The 25,939-nt window shown below is 37.5% G+C and overlaps 1 protein-coding gene across 2 annotated transcripts in view; it reads left to right on the top strand.

The window, feature by feature from the left end:
* LOC106883274 (MAPK regulated corepressor interacting protein 2) overlaps positions 1–25,939 on the top strand; it is a 46,481-nt gene that overhangs the window by 8,568 nt on the left and 11,974 nt on the right. The window contains exons 3-5 of one of the 2 annotated variants that reach the window (XM_052972584.1): positions 16,395–16,475; positions 19,807–19,919; positions 25,841–25,894. In XM_052972584.1, coding sequence (XP_052828544.1) covers positions 16,395–16,475; positions 19,807–19,919; positions 25,841–25,894 — 248 coding nt within the window. The remainder of the gene's footprint in view (positions 1–16,394; positions 16,476–19,806; positions 19,920–25,840; positions 25,895–25,939) is intronic. The other variant, XM_014934228.2, reaches the window with a different exon arrangement.

Genomic DNA, 25,939 nt, shown 5'->3' with positions numbered 1-25,939 from the left:
TATATATATATATATATATATATATATATATGTGTGTGTGTGTGTGTCCCCTTGTCTCTGTTCCTCATGATTGCTTGACAACCAGTATAGGTGTGTTTACATTCTCATGACTTAGCAGTTTGGCAAAAGTGTGCAATAGAATAAATACATGGCTTTAAAAAATATATAAGTTCAGATCATTTAACTAAAATTTTAGAGTTGTGCCCCAGCATGGCTGCAGTCTAATGACTGAAACAAGTAAAAGATATGATGGCTGCAAATTTGTGTTCAAGTATTGCCATCACCTGATTGAAAGTCCCACACATATGAAGGCTATGACCAGCCATTTTTGTGATAGGTCTTACTGTTTTTTTCAAGCGATGCCTGTGCATAATGATTTTTTTTATAGTGGGGAAAGGATTTGCACAAATCCAATCCCACTCTCTGAATATGGACAACATAAACTTGAAAAGAAAAACTAGTGTACATCATCGAATATTGTCAGTGTTGCAGGTTTTCCCTCAGAGTTTCCCTCTCCTAGAGAGATTTTATGACAACAGAGGGGATTCCCACTCCCAGCAGACCAACTGCGCACCTGGACACCAACCCAGGTATTTCCGTGTCACCATGCATACAGACATGTGTACACATTGTTGGATAGCCATTGACTGCTCATGAGCTCTTCTGCCCTTTGACAGATCATATTTTTGTCCTACAGGGTGTCTACAGTCACCCTCCTCATCAAGCAAGCTTGATGGGATTACCAGTTTAGTTGCCAATAACCTGGCCATGCAACAGGTTGCACTGGGTTACATGTTACTAGTAGCAACCAAGAGTGACCTGACATATATATGCATGTTCACACACACACACACACACATATATATGATGGGCTTCTTTCAGTTTCCATCTGTCAAATTCACTAGCAAAGTTTGGGTCAGCCCAGTGCTATACTAGAAGACACTTGTCCAAGTTGCTGTACAGTGGGGCTGATCCCAAGACCACATGTTTGGGAAGCAAACTTCTTAACCACACACATACACGATGGTCAGCTGAAAAATTCATAGGGTAACCAAGACACTCTTAGAATGCAACCAAATGAGGTTTATTTTCCAATATAGTCCCCCTTGTAGTCCATACATTACCTCCTTCAGTATTGCAGTGCTTAGGTCCCATTGGTAAAGAAGCTTTCCTCTTGATCCAAGAAGTCATCAACAGCAGACATGATGTCATCACTGTGATACTGGTTCCAAGCCAATTTTGTTTTTCATGCTGGGGAACAGATGATTGTCAGATCATCAGGCCAAATCAGGAAACTAGGAAGGGTGATCAACCAGTTCAAAGCCACAGTCATACACAGCAGCCATTGAAACCAAGGACTTGTTTGCTGGAGCATTGTCCAAAGCATGTATGGGCTGTTTGTTGCTCACAAAACTGGCAGGTTATCACCTCACTTGGAAACAGGTGGTTGTTAGCAACAGGAAAGGCATCCAGTCGTAGAAAATTCTGCCCCCTTTAGCATTCAGATTGTTGTCAAATCTAATGCTTATTTATTCACATCATTTTGAATTAATTATGCATTTTCTTATAGCTTTGAGATTTCAGTGATGTGATTATGTTCAGAATGACATTGTAGGTTAGGTGTAAGAGGCCAGATCTGGCTGTCTTGAACAAAAGACAAGTAGAATATTTGGGTTGTATATGGCTGGTTTAAATGCTAAAGAATTAAACACAGTTAAATTTTCAGATGTAACCTTCAGTCTAAAAAGAAAGATATATTAGGAAGCCAAATGAAAAAAATTGCAACACACAATTGTGTGTGTGTGTGTGTATGTATTAACATAGAAGCATTGTGTGATATTACATTTGGAAGAAGCAGTGTGTGATATTACATTTGATAAAACTTTTTTGATAAAGCCAAAACAATGCAAAATAAAATACAATGTGAAGTACAAAAGTGAAAACAGAACACCAGTTGAAGTTTTATCTTTTTCGGAGTTATAACCTTTATTAAGGACACTTGGAATAAGTCATTGCTCTGACATGTGGGAGAGGATGGTGACATGCGTTGACTGGTTTTGTTATAATAATCAATCTGCTTCATGTAGCTTTTTTCTGTTGTTTAGAGCTGGGTTCAGCTTGTTCATGAGGATGGCCTCCTTGATTCTAAGGTTGTCTGTATTACATTGAGTAGCCCCGATGGATACTGTGAAGTCCTGGGTCTAGTACTTCTATTGATGTGTGCATATGTTCATTCACACACACACACACACACACACATATATATATATAGTAAGTATGTATGTATATATGGGCAGACATGGCTTTATGGTAAGAAGTTTGCTTTCCAATCACATGATTCTGGGTTCAGTCCCAATGCACAGCACCTTGGGCAAGTATCTTCTATAGCCCCCAAGCCAACCAAAGATTTGTAAGTGGATTTTGTAAATAGAAACTTAAAGAGCCCACCCTGTGTTTATCTATCTATCTGTATGTGTAGGCGTTTTCTTCTCTTGATATCAATTGTCAAACAGTGTCATTTATTTCCCATATTCTGCGAGAACATGTCTGGCCTTAGAGAAATATTACCTTGTTTTAAAGAAAAGATGTGGGTTAGCAACAGAAAGGGCATTTAGCTATAGAAAATCTGCCTTGGTTATTCTGTCTGACCTACGATAAGCAGTTTTGTAAAAAATATTAGCTGGTATTTCACCTTGAAAATTTCTTTCTACAATGTAGACCCTTATAATGAACCATTAAAATGAAATAAAGATAGAATAAGTTGTATAAGAAAATTTTAAAATCATTTATTTTGGGCAATCTTAGTATAAATACTTACTTAACCACTTTTGAAGAATCGTAAATATTTTAAAATTTCTAATAGAAACAACGTTAAATTTAGCTTCAGCTGTACACAATTCTGCAATAGAAATAGTGAACATAAATAATGAAAATGTTAAACAACCTTCTATATGTAATACTTCCAGCTCGTGTCTTTATCTTAACTTTGTGAATTCTCCGTTAATTAATTCATGCATTTTGAAATCAATAGTTTGTTGTACAAGAAGTGTGTACAATTGCTGATTCAGTTTTTACTGATAACATTGTATTAACTGAAAATAAATTTAAAGGACAGTTTAGTCAGTATTTGTAGGAAGGTTTTTGTGCGTAAGTTTATCAAAATTTTTAAAATATTGATTTTAATTTTTTAAATTTTTTTTAGAAATATAAAATTGCATGGGTTATATTGCAACATACCAATCCTTATAAACACACTAACAATGACTGTGACATTATCCTCTCAGATAATTTATATATTGTTTGTTACACAAAGGTTACACCTGAACAAATGTTCAGAACTGATATCTTTTTGTTGTTGAAAATCAAAATAGTTGCTAAAACATTTTCAAATTGTATAACACCCGAGGATTGTTAGATAATTAAAAAAAAGTCACATAACACAGTTACCTGCATTATATAAGAAAGAGAATCAAATTTTCTTAGTTAACATGAACAAAAAAATTCATATTATTTTCAAAATGACAAGTAAACTGATAGCTTTATACAATTCAACATCTTTTTCTTGTTTATCCAGTATATAAATACAAAATTGTCTCACATATTTTATTGGTTGTGTAATAGCTGGTAAAACATAAAACTAATGGTTGTAAGGTGTGTATGTGTGTGTATATACACATATATATCCAGACACACATACATGCTTAAAATTCCATTCAATTTTGGAGACTCTTGGATTTGCAGAAAACAAAATACCAATGAACTTCCTTTCATTGCTGAACATCTCGCCATTAAATGTGGTGTGCTTCACTTTGGTCTGCTTTGGTTTCTGAAATGGATCCCTATTAATCTATATATATGTGTGTGTGTGTATGTTTATATGCATATATATGTATATTATCACCATTTTCGGCACCCGTGCCAGTGGATCGCTAACAGCACCATCCAAGCGGGATCACTGCCAGAGCAGCAGTCTCGCTTCCAGGCCGGTGGCATGTCAAAAGCACCATTTGTGCGCGATCGTTTCTAGCTTTCCCTTACTGGCACTTGTGCTGGTGGCATGTGAACAAAACATTGGACTGACTCCTGTGCAGGTGGCACATAAAAAACACCATCTTGAGCGTGGCCGTTGCCAGTACCGCCGGAGTGGCACATAAAATGCACCCACTACACTCTCGGAGTGGTTGGCGTTAGGAAGGGCATCCAGCTGTAGAAACTCTGCCAGATCAGATTGGAGTCTGGTGTAGCCATCTGGTTTCACCAGTCCCCAGTCAAATCATCCAACCCAAGCTAGCATGGAAAGCGAACGTTAAATGATGATGATGAATGTCCATTTTCCATGGGAAGGTTAGAGTGTGACAGAGAGACAGAAGCGTCTTGCCACAATAGAGGAGGCATTACAGGAGGTAATCCAGTACCAAATAATGAAAGGTTAGAGTGTAAGATGAAAATAGAGAGGCAGAAATAGGTGTCTTGCTATAGCAGAGGTACATGGTTACCCAGTGAGAGAGAGTTACAAGAAAGAGGCCAGAAAGAAGTGTGCTGATGCAAAGGAGATACTTGGTTACCTAGTCAGAGGAAAAACAAGTGGAGAGAGAGAGAGTGACCAAAGGGAAATAGAGAGTAGGAAACAGAAAAAGTGTAAGAGAGAGCAGAAAAGAAATGGTGTAGTGCTGGGGTATACTCATTAGTAACAAGAATATGAGCATAGAACCTGGTTAGAAAAATAAGGTGTGGGTAGCAGTGAGCAGGGCAATGAAGGCAAGGAAGAGGATTGGAAAACAATCATAATTTATGAAGAGGAAATTTGAGGAAGAGAAATATGCAGTTAGACGAGGAGTTGTGGTTAGATTTCTTAAGGTATGGTGGGTGGGACACAACTCTTCTATCACTCAGTTTCATGGACAGGTCTTCTCTAGAACTTCATATCTCCAAACATCTCAGTCTACTATCATTTCCTCCATGAGCCTCAACATCCTAAGATCAGTCCTCACCACTCCATCCCATGTCTTCCTGGGTCTCCCTCTTTCACAGGTACCATCCACTTTCAGCAACAAGCACTTCTGTATATAGCCATCTTCACTCATACGCACCACATGTCCAAACCAAATGATGAAAAGTTAGAGTGTAACAGGGAAATAGAGAGGCAGAAATAGGTGTCTTGCTATAGCGGAGGTACATGGTTACCCACGCCACATTTAATCCCTCTAATGCCTAACTTTTCTCTCACCACAGTTATGCTTTGTTGGAGTATACTACCTTCATTCCTATCCAGTCAACACATGTCCTCTGCAGTCATAGCCTATGTCTCACTACCATGTAATATAGCTGTTCTTACACAAGCATCATACAATCTACCTTCACTCTGAGAGAGAGTCCTTTTACTGCCAACAGAACTAATAGTTCTCTGAACTTCCTCCATTCTATTCTTATTCTAGAAACAATACTTTCAGAGCATCCACCACCATTACTAATTTGGTCACCTAAACAGCAGAAACTATACTACCTCAAGAGAACCTCCTGAGCATTTGAGAGAGTTTACGTTCCTTGTACTCTTAGTGCTTACTGTTCCTGCACATCTGCCACACACAAAAATGACCTTATCTGATAACCTTCCCACGGTTCCACTGCATCTCTTATGTGTCCGTAGCTTACACTTGGTGTAGCAAATGGAATTACATCCCACTCCTTTCCTACATATTGAACAGGGCCATTTGCCAGCCACAGAGAGCTGTGTTGATGCACAGCAGCTTCTTGTTTGATTTGCAGTAGGGCCTGTATGAACTTGTGCCTATATCGAGTGCTATATCTATAAAATAACAGCAACTAGGTTGGATCTCTACAGTAACCTTGAGCCTGAAGCAATTGAGGATGTAGATCAGGCTTTTCTGAACTTGTCAGGGTGTGCTATTTTACACCTCTAGGGATAGGTAAAGCAGTATCTCTATATAGGTCAAAGTAAGTTGATGGAAATTCCTATCTAGGGTATCTAATATAAAGGGGCCTATGAGATCACAGATGTCTGTGATGTTTTCCCCAGGCAAAACCCTTGGATGCTTTACATTACACTAGTTTGTAATTGATCATTATGTGGACTGATAGCTGAGTCTATATGAGGAGTTTACTGTGATAGCCACGTGGTTCTCTTATATATCTTATACTAATCATGTATATCATCATTTAATGTCTGTTTTCCATGCTGGCATAGGTTGAACAGTTTGATAGGAGCTGTCAAGCTGCAGAACTGCATCAAGCTCCAATTGTCTATTTTGGCATGGTTTCTATGGTTGGGTACCCTTCCTACCGCCTATCACTTTACAAAGTGTACTGAGTGCTTCTTATGTGACACCAGCATGGGAGCTTTTTATGTGGCACCAGCACTTGGACTTTTTACACGGCACCAGCTATATATACATATATATATATATGTATATATGCATATATACATATATATCTTTATGTGTGTATATATGTATATACAAGGTGTGGTGAGTAAATTGTCTAAATTAGGCAAAAATGAAAATAACGCTCACATTTCATTTTAACAGATATATTTGCCAAAATTACATTAAAATATCTTGAAATACTAAAGAGTAAATTTATTCAGTAAAATCGCCATTGGCTTCAACCACCACCTCCAGATGACTTCGGAATCTCCTGCAACTCTTCTGGATGGTCTCCTTGTTTAAGTTGGTGAATACTGCCAGAATCATTGCCTTCAGTTCATCTTTGGTGTTGCAAGGAGATTTCTTGGTCTTTCGCTCAGCTGCGCCCCACACATAATAATCAAGGGGGTTGCAGTCTGGGGAGTTAGGTGGCCAGATGTTAGGAGTGATGTGGTTGCAGAAATTGTTTGACAGCCATGACTGGGTTTTCCATTCTTGTGTGGCATGGTGCTGAGTCCTGTTGCCGACTCTGGCAGAAATTTTTCTTGGCTGAGAAAAACCAAACCATATTTGGTTGGAGGGGATGTTTGAGTTTATTCGAAAGCTTTGTAGTGTGGTCTTTCCTCTTGTCTTTGATGGCTTGAGATAAAAATTGGCCCTTTCTCATCTTGTGTGAGGAATACCGACTGTTTTCATGCACTACCTGCCTGATAAGAAACTCAGACACTCCCATGGACCTGATTGACTTGGAAGGATCATTGTCGATCATGGCCTGGATCTCACCAACAAATTTAGGAGTTCTTTTCTTATCAGAACGATCAGAGTGAGTTTTCCAAGCTGTTGTACTTTTGTAATCACCATTAGACTCATCCAACTCTTTCCGAATCTTCTACGCTATCCTCAGATTGACACCTGAACACTCTGAAATGTTCGTATTGGAGCTTCCTGCATAAATGCCAAGCAGTACAGCATGTCGTTTCCAAATTTCTAGATTTCTGTGGTCTAAAGAGGTTTGCCACTCTTTGAGAGGGTAGGAATGGATAAAGTGTGTGTGAACTAGAGAGATTTAAACACACTACTGGTGGAGCGGGGGGTGGGTATGTGCCTATGCCAGTAGCTTTTGTTTGACTTCCTCTCTCATTATTTACCTGACAATTTCATGCATACATCTTAGAGCAAGTCCTTGTCAGACTGAAAATCTGTTTATGTATTAATAGTCATGTCCCTAACTTCCTTCTTAAATTAGATGTAGCTGTATGTCTTGGATTTGGCATTCCACCTCCCCTCCAACTACTTATATACTAGCTTTATTCTTAAATTTCTTTGTGAAAAATTTGTGTAATGGTATATCTTGAATACAGGTGTTGCCATTTCTATAATATCAAGTACTTAAATCAATTTATTACTGAAATGAAGTTTGGTGTGTTATGGCAGACAATGATCATAGAGCACAACAGTGAAAATCTAGAGAGGTAGAAAAGATACAGGGGAAAAAGCAAAGAAAAGAAATGAGAATTTAGAATAAAGAGAAGAGAATCATGAATGACAAGAAGCATTAACTCTGGAGGAGAGGAATGAAATTAATGCAAGAAATAGAGCCAGGAGATAATAGGGAAAGAATGAGATATGTTAATCAAGGAAGATGGCATAATATGAATGATGATGATAGGTAGGAATATTTTGTACAAGCCAGAATGAGAAAACATGATCAAAGAGAATTGACAAGACTCCTTACAAATTAATCAAAGGATTATGGAGGAAATGACAGGATATTATCACTGAGCAGACAGATATCTATGGTTGACACTTTACCTCAAAAATGGGCCCTGGAATTTCAAGGGATACTGCTTTTATATATATATATATCGGTTAATAAGGGATGCAAGATGGAAGATACGAGAGTTTTTATTAATCACAACAGTTCTACTCTTGTATCTTCCATCTTCCGTCTCATTAACTGGATGCATAACAAACACTGTGAAAGTGATCATACTTTACCAGTAAGCTACCAGGTATAAACCATTCGTTTTATTATCTAATATTTAATAATATATATATATTACCCATGTAGCATGGAAGGTGGACGTTAAATGATGATATATATATATGTAAGTATGTATGTACAGTATTTTATTGGAGTTTAAAAGACTTCACAAACTATTACTCAGTTTCAAGTAACTGATCATCAGACTCATGGCTGTCTGATGATTGGTTACACGAAACTCTAAATAACAGACTAATAGTGTTTCGACACAAGTTCAAACCCAGTCTTTGGCCTTGCTTCAATCAATAGGACAAGGGTTCTATGCTGCTGCTTTTCAATCATTCTATCTGATAAGTTGCATTTAATAACTCCTACTTTGTAGTTGAGTGATTAACAAATATAGAAAAATGTAGTTTGACATAAAATGATTTAGTTTAGCAATAGAATTTTCAAATTACATGCAATGTATTAATGCATTTTTTCTAGTAATAAAGATTTGGCCAAATATAAGAAAGGAACAGTCAAATATGACAGCTCTTATTATTAATTTATTGACTGGAAGGATGAGGTGTGATGCTGACTTCAGTAGGATTCAAATTTGGAATATGTAAAGGAAAGCAACTATATAATAATGCTAGGTAATTTGTGGTCCAATGGTCTTCAGTTCTGCCAATCCACTTCTTTAATTTGATTGTAACTTCTTAGGTATAAGATCAATTTTGTATCAAGAGAGGTTATAGTGAAATTTGTATTAAGAGAAGTTGTCAGTATTGGTTCTTATCTCTATTAATTAACCCTTTGGCATTCAGATTACTCTGTCAATTGTAATGCTTATCTATTCACATTGTCTTGAATAAATCATGAATTATCTTGGTATTGTGATGGTATATTTTTAGAGTGACGTTATAAGGTAGGTGTGAAAGGCTGGATCTGGCTGATTTGAACATAAAACATAAAATATTGGGACCGGATATGGCTGGTTTAAATGTTAAAGAGTTAAAGTTATCGTACACCATATTAAAAGAAGTTAGCACTTCACTTTTTTATAGTTGAATGGTTTGATTTTAGTAATTGCAGAGTGATGAAGGGCAGCACCATTCTTTGTCAGATTTGAATTTGGTTTCCAGGCACACAGAACTATAACACTCTATCTCAGCCATTTCCAATAATAATAATAATAATAATAATCCTTTCTACTATAGGCACAAGGCCTGGAATTTGTGGGGAGGGGGATAGTCGATTACATTGACCCCAGTGTGTAAGTTGTACTTAATTTATCGACTCCGAAAGGATGAAAGACAAAGTCAACCTCTGCGGAATTTGAACTCAGAAAGTAAGGATGGACAAAATGTCACTAAACATTTTGCCCAGAGTGTTAATGATTCTGCCAGCTCACCACCTTAACAACAACAACAACAATAATAATGATGATGATGATGATTTTAAATTTTGGCACCAAGCCAACAATTTAGTGGGAAGGGGAAGGTGATTACATCAATCCCAGCACTTGACTGGTATTTATTTCACTGACCCTGAAAGGACATAAGACAAGGTTGACCTTTGCAAAACTTGAACTCAGAACAAAGACGAACAAATGCTTAACAGAGTTTTGTATGGCATGCTAACAATTCTGCCAGCATGCCACTTTCATATAGTAATAAACAACAATGGCAGTGGCAACAGGGATTTCGTTTTTTGATCCAAGAACAATTTAATTTTTATAATGGAAGAGAAGTATCTCAGTTGAATCAACTTCTTGATTATATTACTGATATTTATATTGTTGTTGGCACTCGGTCGCTTACGACGTCAAGGGTTCCAGTTGATCCAATCAACGGAACAACCTGCTCGTGAAATTAACGTGCAAGTGGCTGAGCACTCCACAGACACGTGTACCCTTAACATAGTTCTCAGGGATATTCAGCGTGACACAGTGGAGCTTTAGGTGTTTTCGCTCAATAAACACTCACAATGCCTGGTCTGGGAATCGAAACCGCGATCCTATGACCGTGAGTCCGCTGCCCTAACCACTGGGACATTGCGCCTACACACTGATATTTATATATACTTTATTGATCCTGCAAAGAGATAAAAGGCAACTATCATGAGGCTGTTTTACCATTTCTACCAAATTGCTACTCTTCCAGTAAGAATAATAATAGTGTCATGCTGTCATGTCGTATGCTAAGTCCCAAACAAATTTCATCACACTTACAGAAGTGAAATAACTAGTTATCTGTGTTGAATTAACCTTTTTATAGATTTAGGTCAGGAAAGTGGTTGGTCTTTAAATTAATGACCTCTTTACATTGAATACATTCTCATCACATCTGGAATTGTGCTACCTTAATCTATTCATCAGTATTATTAACTCTATGAGAATTGCTGAAATGTCAGACCAAATGCTTTTAAATACATAGTTGTGGTTCTTTACTTCCTGAGTTCAAATCTTACCATGGTTGACTTTGCCTTCTGTCCTTCCAGATTTGATAAAGTAAAGTGCCAGTTAAGTATTGGAGTCAAGTGTTCCCTCTCCTCACAAATTTCTGGCCTTGTATGTATGTAAGAAATTATCTAGAGCTAAAAAAAGGAGCCTCTGTCTGTTGCTTGACCTGGAAAAAATAGCATAAGCCCTGTAGCATTTAAAGCAGCCATATTAAGCCCCAGTATTTTACTTGTTTTTTCTTCACATCAGCCAGACCTGGCCTCTCAACACCTACCCTACAATAAGCATAAATAATCACATCATCAAAATCTCAAAACTACAAGATAATTCATGATTAATTGAAAACAATGCAAATAAATAAACTTTACATTTGACAGAATAATCTAATTGTCAAAGGGTTTTTAAAAAATAAAGGAAGGTTATATGAAGCAATATAGTTCTTGATGCATAATGTTTGAAAATAAAGCAGGATGGTCTTGGATCAAGACTGGAATTCCTTTGGATTCCTTGCTTAGTCAGGGTGATTTGGTGTTCAACAATTGCAAAGACAACACTTCTATCCAGATAAGATAAATCAACATTTCTCCAGTAACAAAAGCCACAGTGCACTTTAAGGGCTCTCTGTGTACTGTCACTGGCTTGGGCTCACTTGATCTGCTTGGACATCTTGGTAGAGCAGCTCAGTTTTTAAAGTGTTGATCTTGAGACCAAACTTCAATGCCAGGGTGGGAGCAGACTGTGAGACCTACGCAGGCATCATCAGTAAGTTTGGCAAGCGCAAAAAGAACAGAACTCCAAAGGAGACCTCCTGCTGAACAGCAGGAGCTCTGTGTCACCAATATGGTTTTTGATCAGCCCAACAAGAATTACTTCACATGGAAATCAAATATATTTGACTAATATAAACTTGCTAACCCACATGAAATAATGCAGTTCAACATCAGTATAATTTTGTGTGGCAAGTTATACAAAAGTGTACCATCTACATCAGTGGTTTTTAATCTGAGCAACAACACTCTTTAAAGTGGCTGATGTGCATGGAAGTCACTGGGTATTTAGTAAGGGAGCTGGGTAGAAATGATATATTTAAACCATTTAACGTCTGTTTTCCATGCTGGCATAGTTTGGATGGTTTGACAAGGGCAAGCAAGCCAGAGGGCTATGTCAAGCTCTTTTGTCTGTTTTGGAATGGTTTCTATGGCTGCATGCCCTTCCTAATGACAATCACTTTACAGAGTGTATTGGGTGTATTTTCCGTGGCAGAAACCAGCACCAGCAGGGTCACCCAAGTAATTTGTGAAGACAAAACGAAGTCCCTTCAACTGGGAGACTAGTATTGAGAGAAGTGGCTCTGTGCCAGTTGAGAGGTTAAAAGAATAATAGAGGGATAGAGACAGGTGTCTTGTTGTAGAAGAGATACAAGGATATCCCAGTTGGAGAAGAAGGGAGAGAAAGAGAAACTGAGAAGATTGAGAAGGAGAGAGATGGTGGTAAATGTATCAGGGCAGTGGGAGGTGGGGTGAATATAGTTGAAGTGATGCTGAGGATTGTATTGGATGGGTGGGCAGGGGTGACAGAATAGAAAGTTTTATAAGAATGTGAGGATAGTAAGATGGGATAGAGATGACTTGTAATTGATGGTGAGAGATATAGGAGTGGCTCAAGGGGAGGGGTTATGTTAAATATGTGAGGGTATTGAGAGAGATAGGGAATGAAAGAGGTGTAAACATGGATGGATCATAGCAGAAAGGAAAGAGCATGAATGAAAAAAGGTAACAAGGAATGGAAGTGGCTCTAAGGATGGAGTGTAGCAGAGAGGAAAGAGCATGGCTGGAAGAAGATAATGAGGAATGGAAGTGGTTTTGGGGTGGGGAATGGAAGAAGACAGTAACAAAAGGGAGGAGATGTGGCCTGTTCTGCTCTCAGGTGATTATGATTGCTGAATAATACCAGAGATAAAGAAGTGATGAGATGTTGGGAAAGCTAGGTGGGGCAAAGCTGCTCACATACAAGCATTTACCAAGGCAGTTCTAAGATATCAAGCCTGTTGTAGTGGATATGCCTTCTCAAGCACAGCAAGGCATCAGATATCTCAGTCCTTTGTCACTTATATTTAATAAAACAACAACAAAAAATAGTGGTTGGCAAAAGTGCAGAAACATGACTGTTTCAAGTACAAGGTAGACATTAATTATTTTTCAGTTATTAAATATTGTGTTTGGAAAATAATTTGTTGAATATCATAAATTATTAATTATATTTTTTCATTTGTCTTGAAGTTAGCCAAAACTAAGATACATGTTTGATTCCTTAATACCACTAATAATGCTAATAACATTGTAATCTTTTGTTCCATTTGTTTTTTATTTACATGCATGAAAAATCTAAATCTAAACTTAACTTCATTTTATAAGTCCTCACCTTTAGTGATTTCTGTAGAAATTTAGCATAGAGGCACTATTCCTTGTGAGTATCTAGAAAGAGGCACATGGTTGCTGGGATAATTTAGGAAAATATGGATAATAAATCAATACACAAATTAGCTTCTTTTTGATTAAAATAGTCTATCCCTTCCTTATTTCTCTTTTTGTTATTTGAAATATATGAGTTGTGAGTGTTTATGAAATGCTATTCTGCAAGAAAAAAGGAGTACTAAGCTAGAAGTACTGTTCTTCATGAATGTTTAACTGGCATTCCATCAGTTGTGACAACAAAGGCTCCAGTTGGATCAGCCTGCTTGTGAAATTAATGTGCAAGTGATTAAACACTACAGACACATGTATCTTTAATATAGTTCTCAGGGAGATTCAGCATGACACAGAGTGTGACAAAGCTGGCCCTTTGAAATACAGGTACTATTCATTTTTGTCAGCTGAGTAGATTGGAGCAATGTGGAATAAAGTGTCTTGCTCAAGGACACAATGTGTTGCCGGGAATTGAATTCATGACCTTACGATCATGAGCCAGATACCCTAACCACTAAGCCACACACCTTCACACACAAGTGTTTAAGAAGGGTACCTTTTCATTACCTGGCTACTGACCAGGTCAGTTATGGGCAGTCTTTTTCAAGAAACGGGCAGCACGTGACATGGCTCATTATTAGGCAGAATGTACTACTAAAAAGATTCAAGATAGCTTTTTGACAGTCATGTCATTCAAAAAGTCATTTGGGTCACAGTTTACCCATGATTGGTCTAGAACAGTTCTCTGCAACCTTTTTACACTTGCAGCACACTTATATTCTTTTCAAAATTCGGCAGCACAGCTGAACTAAGAATATAACTAAAAGTATAGGGAAAAAATTATATTTAGGTTACACTATGGCACACCTAGCATCATCTCGTGGCATACCTGTTGCAGAGTACTGGTCTAGATCAATGATTCTCAACCCTTAGTTGTCCATATAAGATTTTCGTGGGGGAGGGGCATGCTAGCAAAATAGTAAATTGAGGATCCATGGTAGTACTTTAAGTACTACTATGGATCGTAAAAGCACTCACTACACTCTCGGAGTGGTTGACGTTAGGAAGGGCATCCAGGCTGTAGAAACTGCCAAATCAGATTGGGGCCTGGTGTAGCCATCTGGTTCACCAGTCCTCAGTCAAATCGTCCAACCCATGCTAGCATGGAAAGCGGACGTTAAATGATGATGATGATAGTAGTACTTTAAGTGTTCATATAAAGTTTTGATTTAAAAGTTTCTATTGCAAGAAACAATGAGGTTTCTTTCTCTAACATTATACATAGTTCAGCTGACATAAGTAGATGAGTGAATAACAAAAGAAGAATTCTAAAAGAAATATCTATAAAACTAGTCTTTAAACATCGAATGGCTAGGGGGTGTCCACCAGAATAAAATAGTAATGGAAGGGGTCCAGAAGTGAAAAATAGTTGAAAACCACCAGTCTAGATGGTCGTGGGCTTAACCCTTATATCAGCAAATGTGGTGTCCCCCTTGTCAAGGCTCAAATTTACTTGCCTCACTTTGCCTGACAGATGATAGGCTCCTACTTAAGAAAAAGAAATTATATCAACATTGCTGATGTTTGTCACTTAATTGTATAATTAATTGAGCATTAATTTAATTAGTGGAATATTTAATTTGTATGCAAGAAGTATGAAGATCAATGCCAGAATTCTATAACTCATTCTCAGCAGCAATAAAGTAAATAGTGTAAATAAATCCTCCACCAGTTTTGAGGGTGAGTGTTCCAGTTACTCAATAGAACTACCTTTTCATTGAATTATAGCGTCTGTGGCCAAATATTCCACATGAACTTGTACCATTAATGTTAACTTCAGACAGAATCAGTATGATACTCTGTGTGTGTGACCAAGTTGTCTCTTTAACCCTTTAGCATTTAAACTGGCCATATATGGCTCGAGTATCCTACCAGTTTTATGTTCAAACTGACCAGATCTGGCCTCTCACACCTACCCTACAATGTCATACTACACAATAAACAATCATGTCATTGAAATCTCAAAGTTTGTGAGATAATGCATGATTAATTCAAAACAATGTGAATAAGGAAGCATTAAATTTGACAAAGTAATCTGAAGGTTAAAGGGTTGAGTTACAGGCACAGTTTATCTGTTGGGCTTTAATACATTTTCTGTTCACCCAACCTTAATGGTGAGGTTAGATTAGAAGATGCTTGTCCAAGATTCCACAGAACGGGATCAAACTTGGGGCCACATGATTGAATGAGGATGCCTGAGCCACATGGCCATGCCTGTGTCAAACAGCAAAATTATAAATTTAAAAAAAAAATTATCACTTAGAGAAAAAAAACTGGCACACCTGAGCCTTTGCTGGGCTCTTATGACTGGTGAAGGAAGTTATCTTGAGATGAAGGACCTAATCCAAATGCTTGCAACAAAATGTACCCTGCTGAAGATATCTGAAGGCCAGGTAGTTACTCAAATATTTTATTGTATTTCTGAACAGGACTTTATATTCAGTGTTACTTTATTTCATCTAACTGTCAAGAATAGGAGCTCTGGTAATGTTTAGTGTATTACCTGTGATAAACCATTATCCTGTCTAGAAAACTGATCTCTCATTCTCACCTCCTTACCACTAGCCATTCACTTAATCCTTTCCAAATCCACAGCACCTAACAAAATTTATCTTACTCTAGACCTTCCAAAATGTTCCTAATTTGAACAAACATATTCAAAATTGTTAATGTCATTAGAATTTATAACTTTGGAGAGACCATGAAATAATTCTTGATTTGGAATGGTTTAACTCAAAGCAGTTAAAGCTGTAAATGAAAGCATGTAAATATTGAGTTAAAAGTCCCCTTTGGATAGAAGGGGTCAAAGGCTGCCTGTGAGATATAAACCCACATCTCATCTCTTGTAAACATGATGGACCAAAGTTATCGTTTGAATTTCTCTATCCGTTTTAGAAATTTGTTCTTACTTGCAAAAATTGTATGTTGTCAACTTTTTTCTATCCAAAGGATTTTTAATTCAACATTTACACACTATTATATATAGCTTTATTTGCTTCAAGTTAAACCATTCTAAAAAAGAAATATTCAAAATTATTTTTATTGAACACTATCAGGTGCGGGCATGGCTGTGTGGTTAAGAAGTTCACTCCCCAACCATGTGATTTCAGGTTCAGTATCACTACACAGCACCTTGGGTAAGTGTCTTCTACTATAGCACCGGGCCACCAATCCTTTGTGAGCAGAATAAGTAGATGGAAACTGTATGGAAGCCCATTGTGTGTGCATATGTATGTGAATGTTGACAGTGCACGGTTTCATTTGGCACAAGTCCAAACACAATGGTGATTCTGATGTTAACATTCCTTGTTAACATTATAAAAAACAGATACGGATTGGCAGCAAAAAGGGCATCTGGTCATAAAATATAGCATAGGAAAATGATCATTAAGCAAACAAACAAGCTATGAAACCCCAAGATGATGAAAACGAACCCTTTAGCATTCAGATTTCTTTGTCAAATGTAATGCTTATTTATTGACATTGATATGAATTAGTTATGTATATCACTTTGTAGCTTTGAGATTTCAATGATATGATTGTTTATTTTTTTAGAATAACATTGTAAGATAAGTGTGGGAGGCTGGAACTGGCCAGTTTGAAGCTAAAACATTAGCTTCAGTTTAAATGCTAAAGGGTTAAGCATGATTGTTGCCATATTAAAACCAAAGTGTCGTTCAAACAGCATCTCACAGAACTATTATTTTACTTGACTAGACTCTGCCCGCTACCAAATCCACTTGCAAGGCTTTGGTTGGCCTGATGCTATACTTGAAGACACTTGTCCAAGGAACCATGCAGTGGGACTGAACCCAACACCAAGTAGTTGGAAAGCAAACTTCTTAACCACATAGCCACACCTATGCCTTTGCCACGCCTTTGGATTTAAAAATAAAAACTGAAGGCATTACTCTTGGTAAATTTCTCGTTATCAATGAGAATTTAATACCTATAGCATAGGGATGCAACTCAGAACTAACTCAGTCTCTCATTATTCTCTTATGAAAAAGCTGCTACTGCTCATCAGTTTAGATTCCAGCAATGCAGTAAACACTGTAGAACAATTCTGATCTTCTCTCTCTGCTGCTGGCAAGAGGAAATTAACTGATTTAATTTTATTGTTATGCTAGTCATTTGGTGTTAAAGAGTTATTATTATCATTATTGCTCTTAGCCTGATTGTTTCAATAGCTTGGAAATAATTCTTGCTTACAAAGGAATTTGCTGGTGATTCATTATTGTTGTTGTTGTTGTTGTCGTTGTTGTTTTTAACTTTGTTCTGTTTTTTTTTAATGCCTAAGGGATTAATTAAAAGTCTCAGTATCATTTGAATGCAGGATGGGTGTATATGTATTTTTTACTGCTGCTGCTTCCGCTACTATACTACTATCATTGCTTCTGCTGCTGTTGCTACTATTACTACTACTATTACTAATAATAAAAATAATAATAATAATAATAATAATAATAATAATAATAACCCTTTCGACTATAGGCACAAGGCCTGAAATTTGGGGGAGGGGGATAGCTGATTTCATCAACCCTAGTACATAACTGGTACTTATTTCATCGACCCCGAAAGGATGAAAGGCAAAGTCGACCTAGGCGGAACATGACCTCAGAACGTGAAGACAGACGAAATGCCGCCTAGCATTTTGCCCAGTGTTCTAACGATTCTGCCAGCTCACCACCTTAATAATAATAATAATAATAATAATAATAATAATAATCCTTTCTACTATAGGCACGAGGTGGTCTGAAATTTTGGGTGAATGGGCTGTTGATTACGTTGACCCCAGCATGTGATGATACTTATTTCATTGACCCCAAAAGGATGGAAGACAGTCGACCTTGATAGAATTTGAACCCAGAACATAAAGACAAAGTGCTGCTAAGCATTTTATTCTGACGTGATTCTGCTAGCTTACTGCCTTGACTCCTGATTAGAAGTGTTAACACATGCATGTTTTGTCTTGGTGTAAAAGATGGGCTACAGTGAATATTCTGCTCAGTATCACAGACTTGCTTGTCACTTGCTTGACCTTAATCAGTTGAGCATATCCCCTGGTGGCTGTCAATATGTGCATCTCTGATCACCAGCAAGAGTAGTAGCGATGTGTTGAAAGGGATTCTTTGGGGTTTGAATAATTCACCCCTGGAAATATGGATGTTTCATTTATCATCCTTAAACAAACTTTATTCAGGGACCTTTTGAGTGGGATGGGCTACTCAACCTGAAAAAATTTTATCTGGGCCCTACTTGTAAGATCATGTGGTGTTTATCTTGATATGAGGTCACCATGTCATGCACATGTGGTTGTGATGTATGTGTCTTATGTACCCTTATCAGGCAGGTAGTATGACGGGTATACTGGGCTTCGTATATTTGTACACTAGTGTCACGTTGATGGCATGTGCTGCTTTCTCAATAATAATAATAATAACCCTTTCTGCTGTAGGCACAAGACCTGAAATTTTCGAGAAGGGAGTTAGTCATTTACATTGTGTTCAACTGGTTAATAATAATAATAATAATAACTTGTTCTTTATTAGCCACAAGGGATCATCTGTGCAGTAGACATTAAAATATGTATACGTATTATGAAGGATTGGACTAGAAAAAGTTGTATAAAAAACTAAGAGGGGTAAGGAAATTATACAATGAATTTATTAACATCTAGGAATACAATGAACATAAATTATATGAAATATACAATAATTAAAGCAAGATAAAATAAAGTAAAAACGGCAAAAATGTTTAGGATTGCCCACTCACTTGTTAGGTTGGGTCAGAATGTCCCACTACTCATTTTGCCCAACACTTATTTCATATTATTTTTGATATTACCAATAACACACCCATGAGCATTTCTTTGGTGGTTTCAACTTTGAAAGGTCCCCACATCTTCTGGGTAAAAATATTTTACATGTTCAGTATTTCTTCTGTGGTTTTGACTAAAATTGTCTTCCACTTCCTACCAGTTTTTGTCCTCTAATTAGTGGTGTATGTAAAGAAATGATAAAAAGTGAGTTAAGTGGAAATTATTTAAATAGAATAGTGGCATTGGTTATAATAAATAATTTAAGGGTTGCTGTAAGAAAATTCCATATAAGAATTGAAGAAAAAAAAAAGAGGAAATAATTTTAAGAAATAAATAATTAATCTCATGAAGTTAAATTATCTGTCTGGGAAAAAATTATTTCATCTTTGATTACAGGCATTGAACAACTAAGGGTATGTTTCAGTTTATTAGACCTTATCAGCACAGTATAGTTGACATTTTTATATATAATATAAGAATTACAAATAATTTTTGACCAGTATAATTTTTAAAAATAATCAAATGAGTGAACTTATTGGAAGCTGATTTTTTCAATAGAATAATAATACTTAGATTGTATTTGCTTATAAAATATTTGATATTTCATTTACATGTTTTCATGTGTTTATTTATTTATTTATTTGTAGCTCTCAAAAATCTGTATTTAATGGGAAGCGAGCTGTGAGTGTGCATCGACAGAATAGCTACCCATCAGAGTCGCAGTCTCAACACGACGATATTGTTAAATATTTAACAGATTGTAAGTATTACAAAGTCCTGTTCATATTATTATTATCACCTGCAATATCATATCATCTTTCTTATTTCTTTATTGCCCACAAGGGGCTAAACATAGAGGGGACAAACAAGGACAGACAAAGGGATTAAGTCGATTACATCGACCCCAGTGCGTAACTGGTACTTAATTTATCGACCCCGAAATGATGAAAGGCGAAGTTGACCTTGGCGGAACTTGAACTCAGAATGTAGCGGCAGATGAAATACCGCTAAGCATTTCGCCCGGCGTGCTAACGTTTCTGCCAGCTCGCCGCCAATCACATCATCATTCTTGCCAAACTTCATGACATCATAACCTTATTAACATGACCATATCTCATCATATTTCTTCTTAACATCATCTTATTGTTGTCAGTGTTGTTCCATTATCATTGTTGTAACCTTCCCTAAAACCTCCATGACCTCGACTGCTATCATCATCATTAACACTTGAGTACTTTTGATGATGGGTATTTTTAAAATACTTGAAACCTTTATATAATACAGAGTAGCTATGTATTTTCTTTATAGCAAGACACATACTTTTGCCTCTCAAAACTTGGCATGAAGCTTCCTCCTCCTTTCAAATACTCTACGCTTAAGCTAGGAAGAGAGAGATTTGCCATTGACCAAGCCTCTGCCTGTGTTCATCAATCACTGCATTCACTTCTATCCCCATTTGTCACTCTCCTTTCATACTCTTGTGAATCTACCCACCCATCCATAATCTTATATCTCTATCTCTCTCTTATTTCTACCTGCTTCTATTCTTATACCTTGAGGGTACACCCTGACATTTCACTATCACCATCCTTTATCCCTTTCCAGCTGGGGTAGCCATGTAGCTCCCTCTACAGCAAAACACCTGCCCTTCCCTGTCATACATTAGCTTCTCAACACCTGGTGCAAAGCTACTCCCCTCAGTACTGTACCCCCCTCCACTCAATCAAGAGGGCCTTGACCTCACTAGGGCTAGTGTCATGAAAAAAGCATCCAGTACACTCTAAGGAGGTTGGCATTAGGAAGGGCATTCAGCCATAGAAACCATGTCAATGAAGACACTGGAGCTCAATACAGTCCTCTGGCTAGTCATATCCTGTTCATGCATCCAAAACTTGCCATCATTGAAGACAGATGTTATATGGTATTATTATTATTATTATTATTATTATTATATTCAAGGTGATGAGCTGGTACAATCATTAGCACACCGGGCAAAATGCTTAGCGGTATTTCGCTTGTCTTTACATTCTGAGTTCAAATTCTGCCAAGGTCAACTTTGCCTTTCATCATTTTGGGGTCGATAAATTAAGTACCAGTGAAACACTGGGGTCAATGTGCACGACCACTCCCTTCCCCACAAACTCCAGGCCTTGTACCTATAGTAGAAAGGATTATTATTATTGTTCACTAGATGAAATGCTTAGCAGTATTTCATCCATTTTTATGTTTTGAGTTCAAATACCGTTGAGGTTGACTCCGCTTTCATCCTTTTGGGGTCGATAAAATAAGTACCAGTGGAACACTGGGGTTGATGTAATCAACAAGCCCCCTCCCCCAAATTTCAGGCCTTGTGCCTATAGTAGAAATGACTTATTATTATCATTATTATGATGATGGATGTATGTGTGTGTAAATACATGAGTATATATATTTTATTATATTTAATTGATAGAAGTTACATTGGCTCATGGGCCAAATTTCATGCATGGTACTTATGAAACTCTGATGAAGGAAACACCCAGCTCTTGGGCCACTTTCTAACTTCTACATATTAAAAATGTGGTATTCCCTGCAAGAATGCAAGGCTTGCAATACATATCTTCATCATCATCATCATCATTTAACATCCACTTTCCATGCTGGCATGGGTTGGACGATTTGACTGAGGACTGGCGAACCAGATGGCTGCACCAGGCTCCAATCTGATCTAGCAGTGTTTCTACAGCTAGATGCCCTTCCTAACGCCAACCACTCCGAGAGTGTAGTGAGTGCTTTTACGTGCCACCGGCACGAGGGCTAGTCAGGTGGTACTGGCAATGGCTACGCTCAAATGGTATTTTTTTACGTGCCACCTGCACAGGAGCCAGTTCAGCAGCACTGGCAATGACCTTGCTTGAATGTTTCTTCATGTGCCAGTAAGTCGACGCTGGTAACGATCACACTCAAATTGTGCTATTTACGTGCCACCGGCACGAAAGCCAGACAGCTGCTCTGGCAATGATCACGCTTGGACGGTGCTGTTAGCGCTCCACTCCACTGGCACAGGTACCAGTCATTGAATTTGGTTCAATTACGATTTCGATTTCACTTGCCCCAACAGGTCTTTGCAAGCAGAGTTTAGTGTCCAATGAAGGAAAGGTTGGCATGAGTACCAGTCGTCGAATTTGGTTTGATTTCAATTTCGATTTCACTTATAATATGCAAAGGGATGCAAATAACATCTTATTCCTCTCTCTCTATCTCTCTCTCTTTCTCTCTCTCTCTCCCCCTCTCTCTCTCTCCCCCTCTCTCTCTCTAAGAGAGATAGAGAGCTAAAGAGAGAGCACATACATGCTATATGTTCCCTTAGTCCGTTATTTGGCTTTGATTTTTAAAATAGCATATACCAGGAGTTACTGCTGAAACGTGTATATTTAATGTCTATTATCTGTGTGTGTCAAATATCAGAAAATATTTTTTGTTTATTTACTTAAACAGTTTACAATTAGAAGCTGTCATTGTTGCATTTTAAATTTCTGTATACATAGCGTTTATATTGATGTGATTTCAAGGTCATAAGTTAACATTTTGGTTGCAGTTATTGTGCTTATATGCAGGCAGGTTTCTCTGCTTGTTTCGCCATCATCATCATCATCATCATATAATGCTTACGGTCTCAGGCACAGAGCACAATTTTTTACTGTCTAGTAGATTTCATACCTTATTATATTTTATTTTTAGAGCAATAGGTCAAACACAAATGGTTCTCAGCTGACCTAAATGTAATAAGTTATCTAGGTCATGTCACTGTTTTGATTTCCACACACAAACATAGCTTATTTTTATTATCTCTGTGGTGTTATAAAAACCATTACATTTGGGGATCAGTATACTCATCTCTAAAAATATGTGTAATCAGAAGAGAGTAAATGTCAGATGAACTGCTTGGAGGTGCTTCTTTCAGATCTTCACATTTTGAGTTCAAGTCCTTGCAACCTCAAATTTACCTTTCATCTTTCCCAAATCAATAACAAGTATCAGTCAAGTACACTAATCAGTATTATTATTAGTTACAATAATAATATTAATTCTAATATTGGCACGGGCTTGTAATTTTGAGGGGGAGGGGAAGTTGATTATATCCCAGTGTTCAATTGGTACTTAACCTCGTTGTCCTGAAAAGGATGAAGAGCAAAGTTGACCTTAGTGACATTTGAACTCAAATCCTGGTCCTCACTCATCTCCTATTAGGTTCAAGGTCATGAGATCTGCTTTCTCCTGTTGGAGTGGTTGGTGTTAGGAAGGGCATCCATACCAAATCAAATTGGAACCTGGTGCAGCTTACTGGTTTTCAGTCAAACCATCCAACCTATACCAGCATGGAAAACGGTCATTAAATGATGACGACGATGATAATGATGAACCTGTTCTTACCTTGGCTACTACTCTTTCAGAGCAACAACCTCCCTTGCTAATTACATCTCCCAGGTAACAAAAGCTACCAAGTACTTCTAATGACTTGTCTGGGCATTTAAGAGAGACTATTTCTGGTATGCTCATAATTCATACTGCTCCAGTACATGTGTCATGTATGAAGCTTACTTTATTTGTTAGTCTGCCTGTGACTCCACTATACCTCTTGAATGTCCGTAGCTAACATTTAGTACAGCACATGGAGTTTATACTCATTCCCTTCCTGCATTTGAAACAAAGCATTTTCCCAAAGATACCAGAGTCCTTGAGGCCTCTTGATTTTAGGTTTGGCTTCTATGCCGAGAATTTCCTCTCTGATTCCACTACATAGGTCATCAACATATAGGACTTCCCATAGACAACCAGCCTTGAACTCCTCCATGACAACTTGTAAGACTACAATGAGAAGACAGAGGACTGAACCTTGATGGACTCCTATTTTTGCACTAAGTTCGTCTCTGAAATCTTTGTCATCCCTGACTAACTGAATCTTTGTACATAACTTATACAACCCCAACAAGCCATTCTTCTACACCTAGTTTCCTTAGAAACCACCAAATTACTGAAGGTGATACCCTATCAAACCCTTTTTCAAATCAATGAATACCAGGAACAGTGGTTTGCTCTTTGCCAAGTATTTCTTCTGAAATTACCTCACTGGAAGATTGCATCCATGGTACTTTTAGGCATAAGGCCAAGCTACATCTCATCAAAGTCTGTTCTGTCCTGATCAATTGTGCTATGATTCTCTCTGTGATCTTCATAACTTGATCCAGTAGTTTGATTCTCCTAAAGTTACTTCTCCGTAAAGTATTTCCTTTGACTTTGAAGCAGTTTACAATATCTGCAACTATCCTTGATGGACCTTCAGTTTTCTCGCCCTTCATATTCTTAATTGCTTTATCTACCATGTTCAGCTACCTCTCATAATAGCACTTCCATACCACTTACTTGTCTTCTATATTGATGGCAAGTATGCCTTAATTATTTTGAATATTCTTCTTACCAGTGACACCTTGGTTCTCTACATTCTTGCAACCCTGAACACTTTACACCTTTAATCCTCACATTGCATGACATGCATTATTCTCTTCCTTTCTGCTTCATCCTTAACCAAGTATACCTGTCTCCTAGCTGCTCTTCTAACCATTTGATAATGCTCCCTACAATGACCTTCCTTCCAATCATATCTCTTGAGCATTTTTACCCCCTATCAACTATCTCATTCCACCACTACCTTATCTTTGTTTGTCTAGCACTTTGCCCCAGCCACATGCCTGATCTGTGGCTCCAAGTAGGTATCTAAATCTTTCTCTCTGTAATCATACGCTTCAGCTAGAATTTCTCTAAATCTATTCCCTATTGCAGGATCTTTTAGTTCCCATGTCTCCTCCATATTGTCTTCAGTTTCCGTCAGTTTCTCTCTGAATCTGAAGTCACCAGACACTAATCTATGTTGCATGGTGCATTTTCCACCAGGAATATCCTTCTGTCCCATTTCCTGGAGAAAAACATAATCTATCCAATGTTTGTTTGCCAGATTGATAAGTGTTGAGGTGGTTGCTGGGTTGGCTGGCTTCTTAAAGTGTGTTCCAAATTGTTTGATCAGTTGCTTCACAGAACAACAATAACCTTACACCTTCATTTCTTGAATCATACCCTCCATTTATATCACAGAAACCATCATTATATCAGCTAACATGTCTGAAGTCACCAGCCATGATAATAAAGTCACTGTCTGATGTCACTGAGGTAATCGGCAGAAGGATCTTATAGCAGCAGTCCTATTCTTCTGTCAATCCTGGCTGTGGAGACATATGTAGAGATAACTTGCTATTGAGTTGCCTTTGTGTCGCCTTGTCTTGTCAATGTGTGATAGTTCTAAATAAGTGTTACCATTAAGCAATGTCCCTTGTTTCTAATATTCCATGGAAACATGTTCAGCCATAGGGCAATGTTACATTGCTTGGAAACAGGTGAGGGTTTGTGTCAGGAAGGGCAGCCAACTGTAGAAAATCTGCTCACTGAATTTTGTCTGATCAGTATAGGCATGTATGAGATGAATGACAGTGATGGTGATAGTGGTAAAATTTATTGCACAAAAAACTGGATCCTTGAGTTAATCTTTTTACTAAGTAAGCTATTATCATAATTATGTTAATGAGGTAATTTTTCCATAAGCTATTTTTGAATGTGTAACACTCAAACACTTGCAATTCTGTTTTTCAGCTTGGAACAAAGTAGTTTCTGAACCTGACAGCAGGCATCCCAGAGACAACAAGGGTGAGTATATCTGTTTTATTATTTCATATATACATATATATATAT

Source organism: Octopus bimaculoides, chromosome 1 (genome assembly GCF_001194135.2).
Source record: "Octopus bimaculoides isolate UCB-OBI-ISO-001 chromosome 1, ASM119413v2, whole genome shotgun sequence".
Lineage (NCBI taxonomy): Eukaryota > Metazoa > Mollusca > Cephalopoda > Octopoda > Octopodidae > Octopus > Octopus bimaculoides.
Note: the sequence above shows the minus strand (reverse complement) of the source record. Positions and strands in the feature narration are given on the sequence as shown.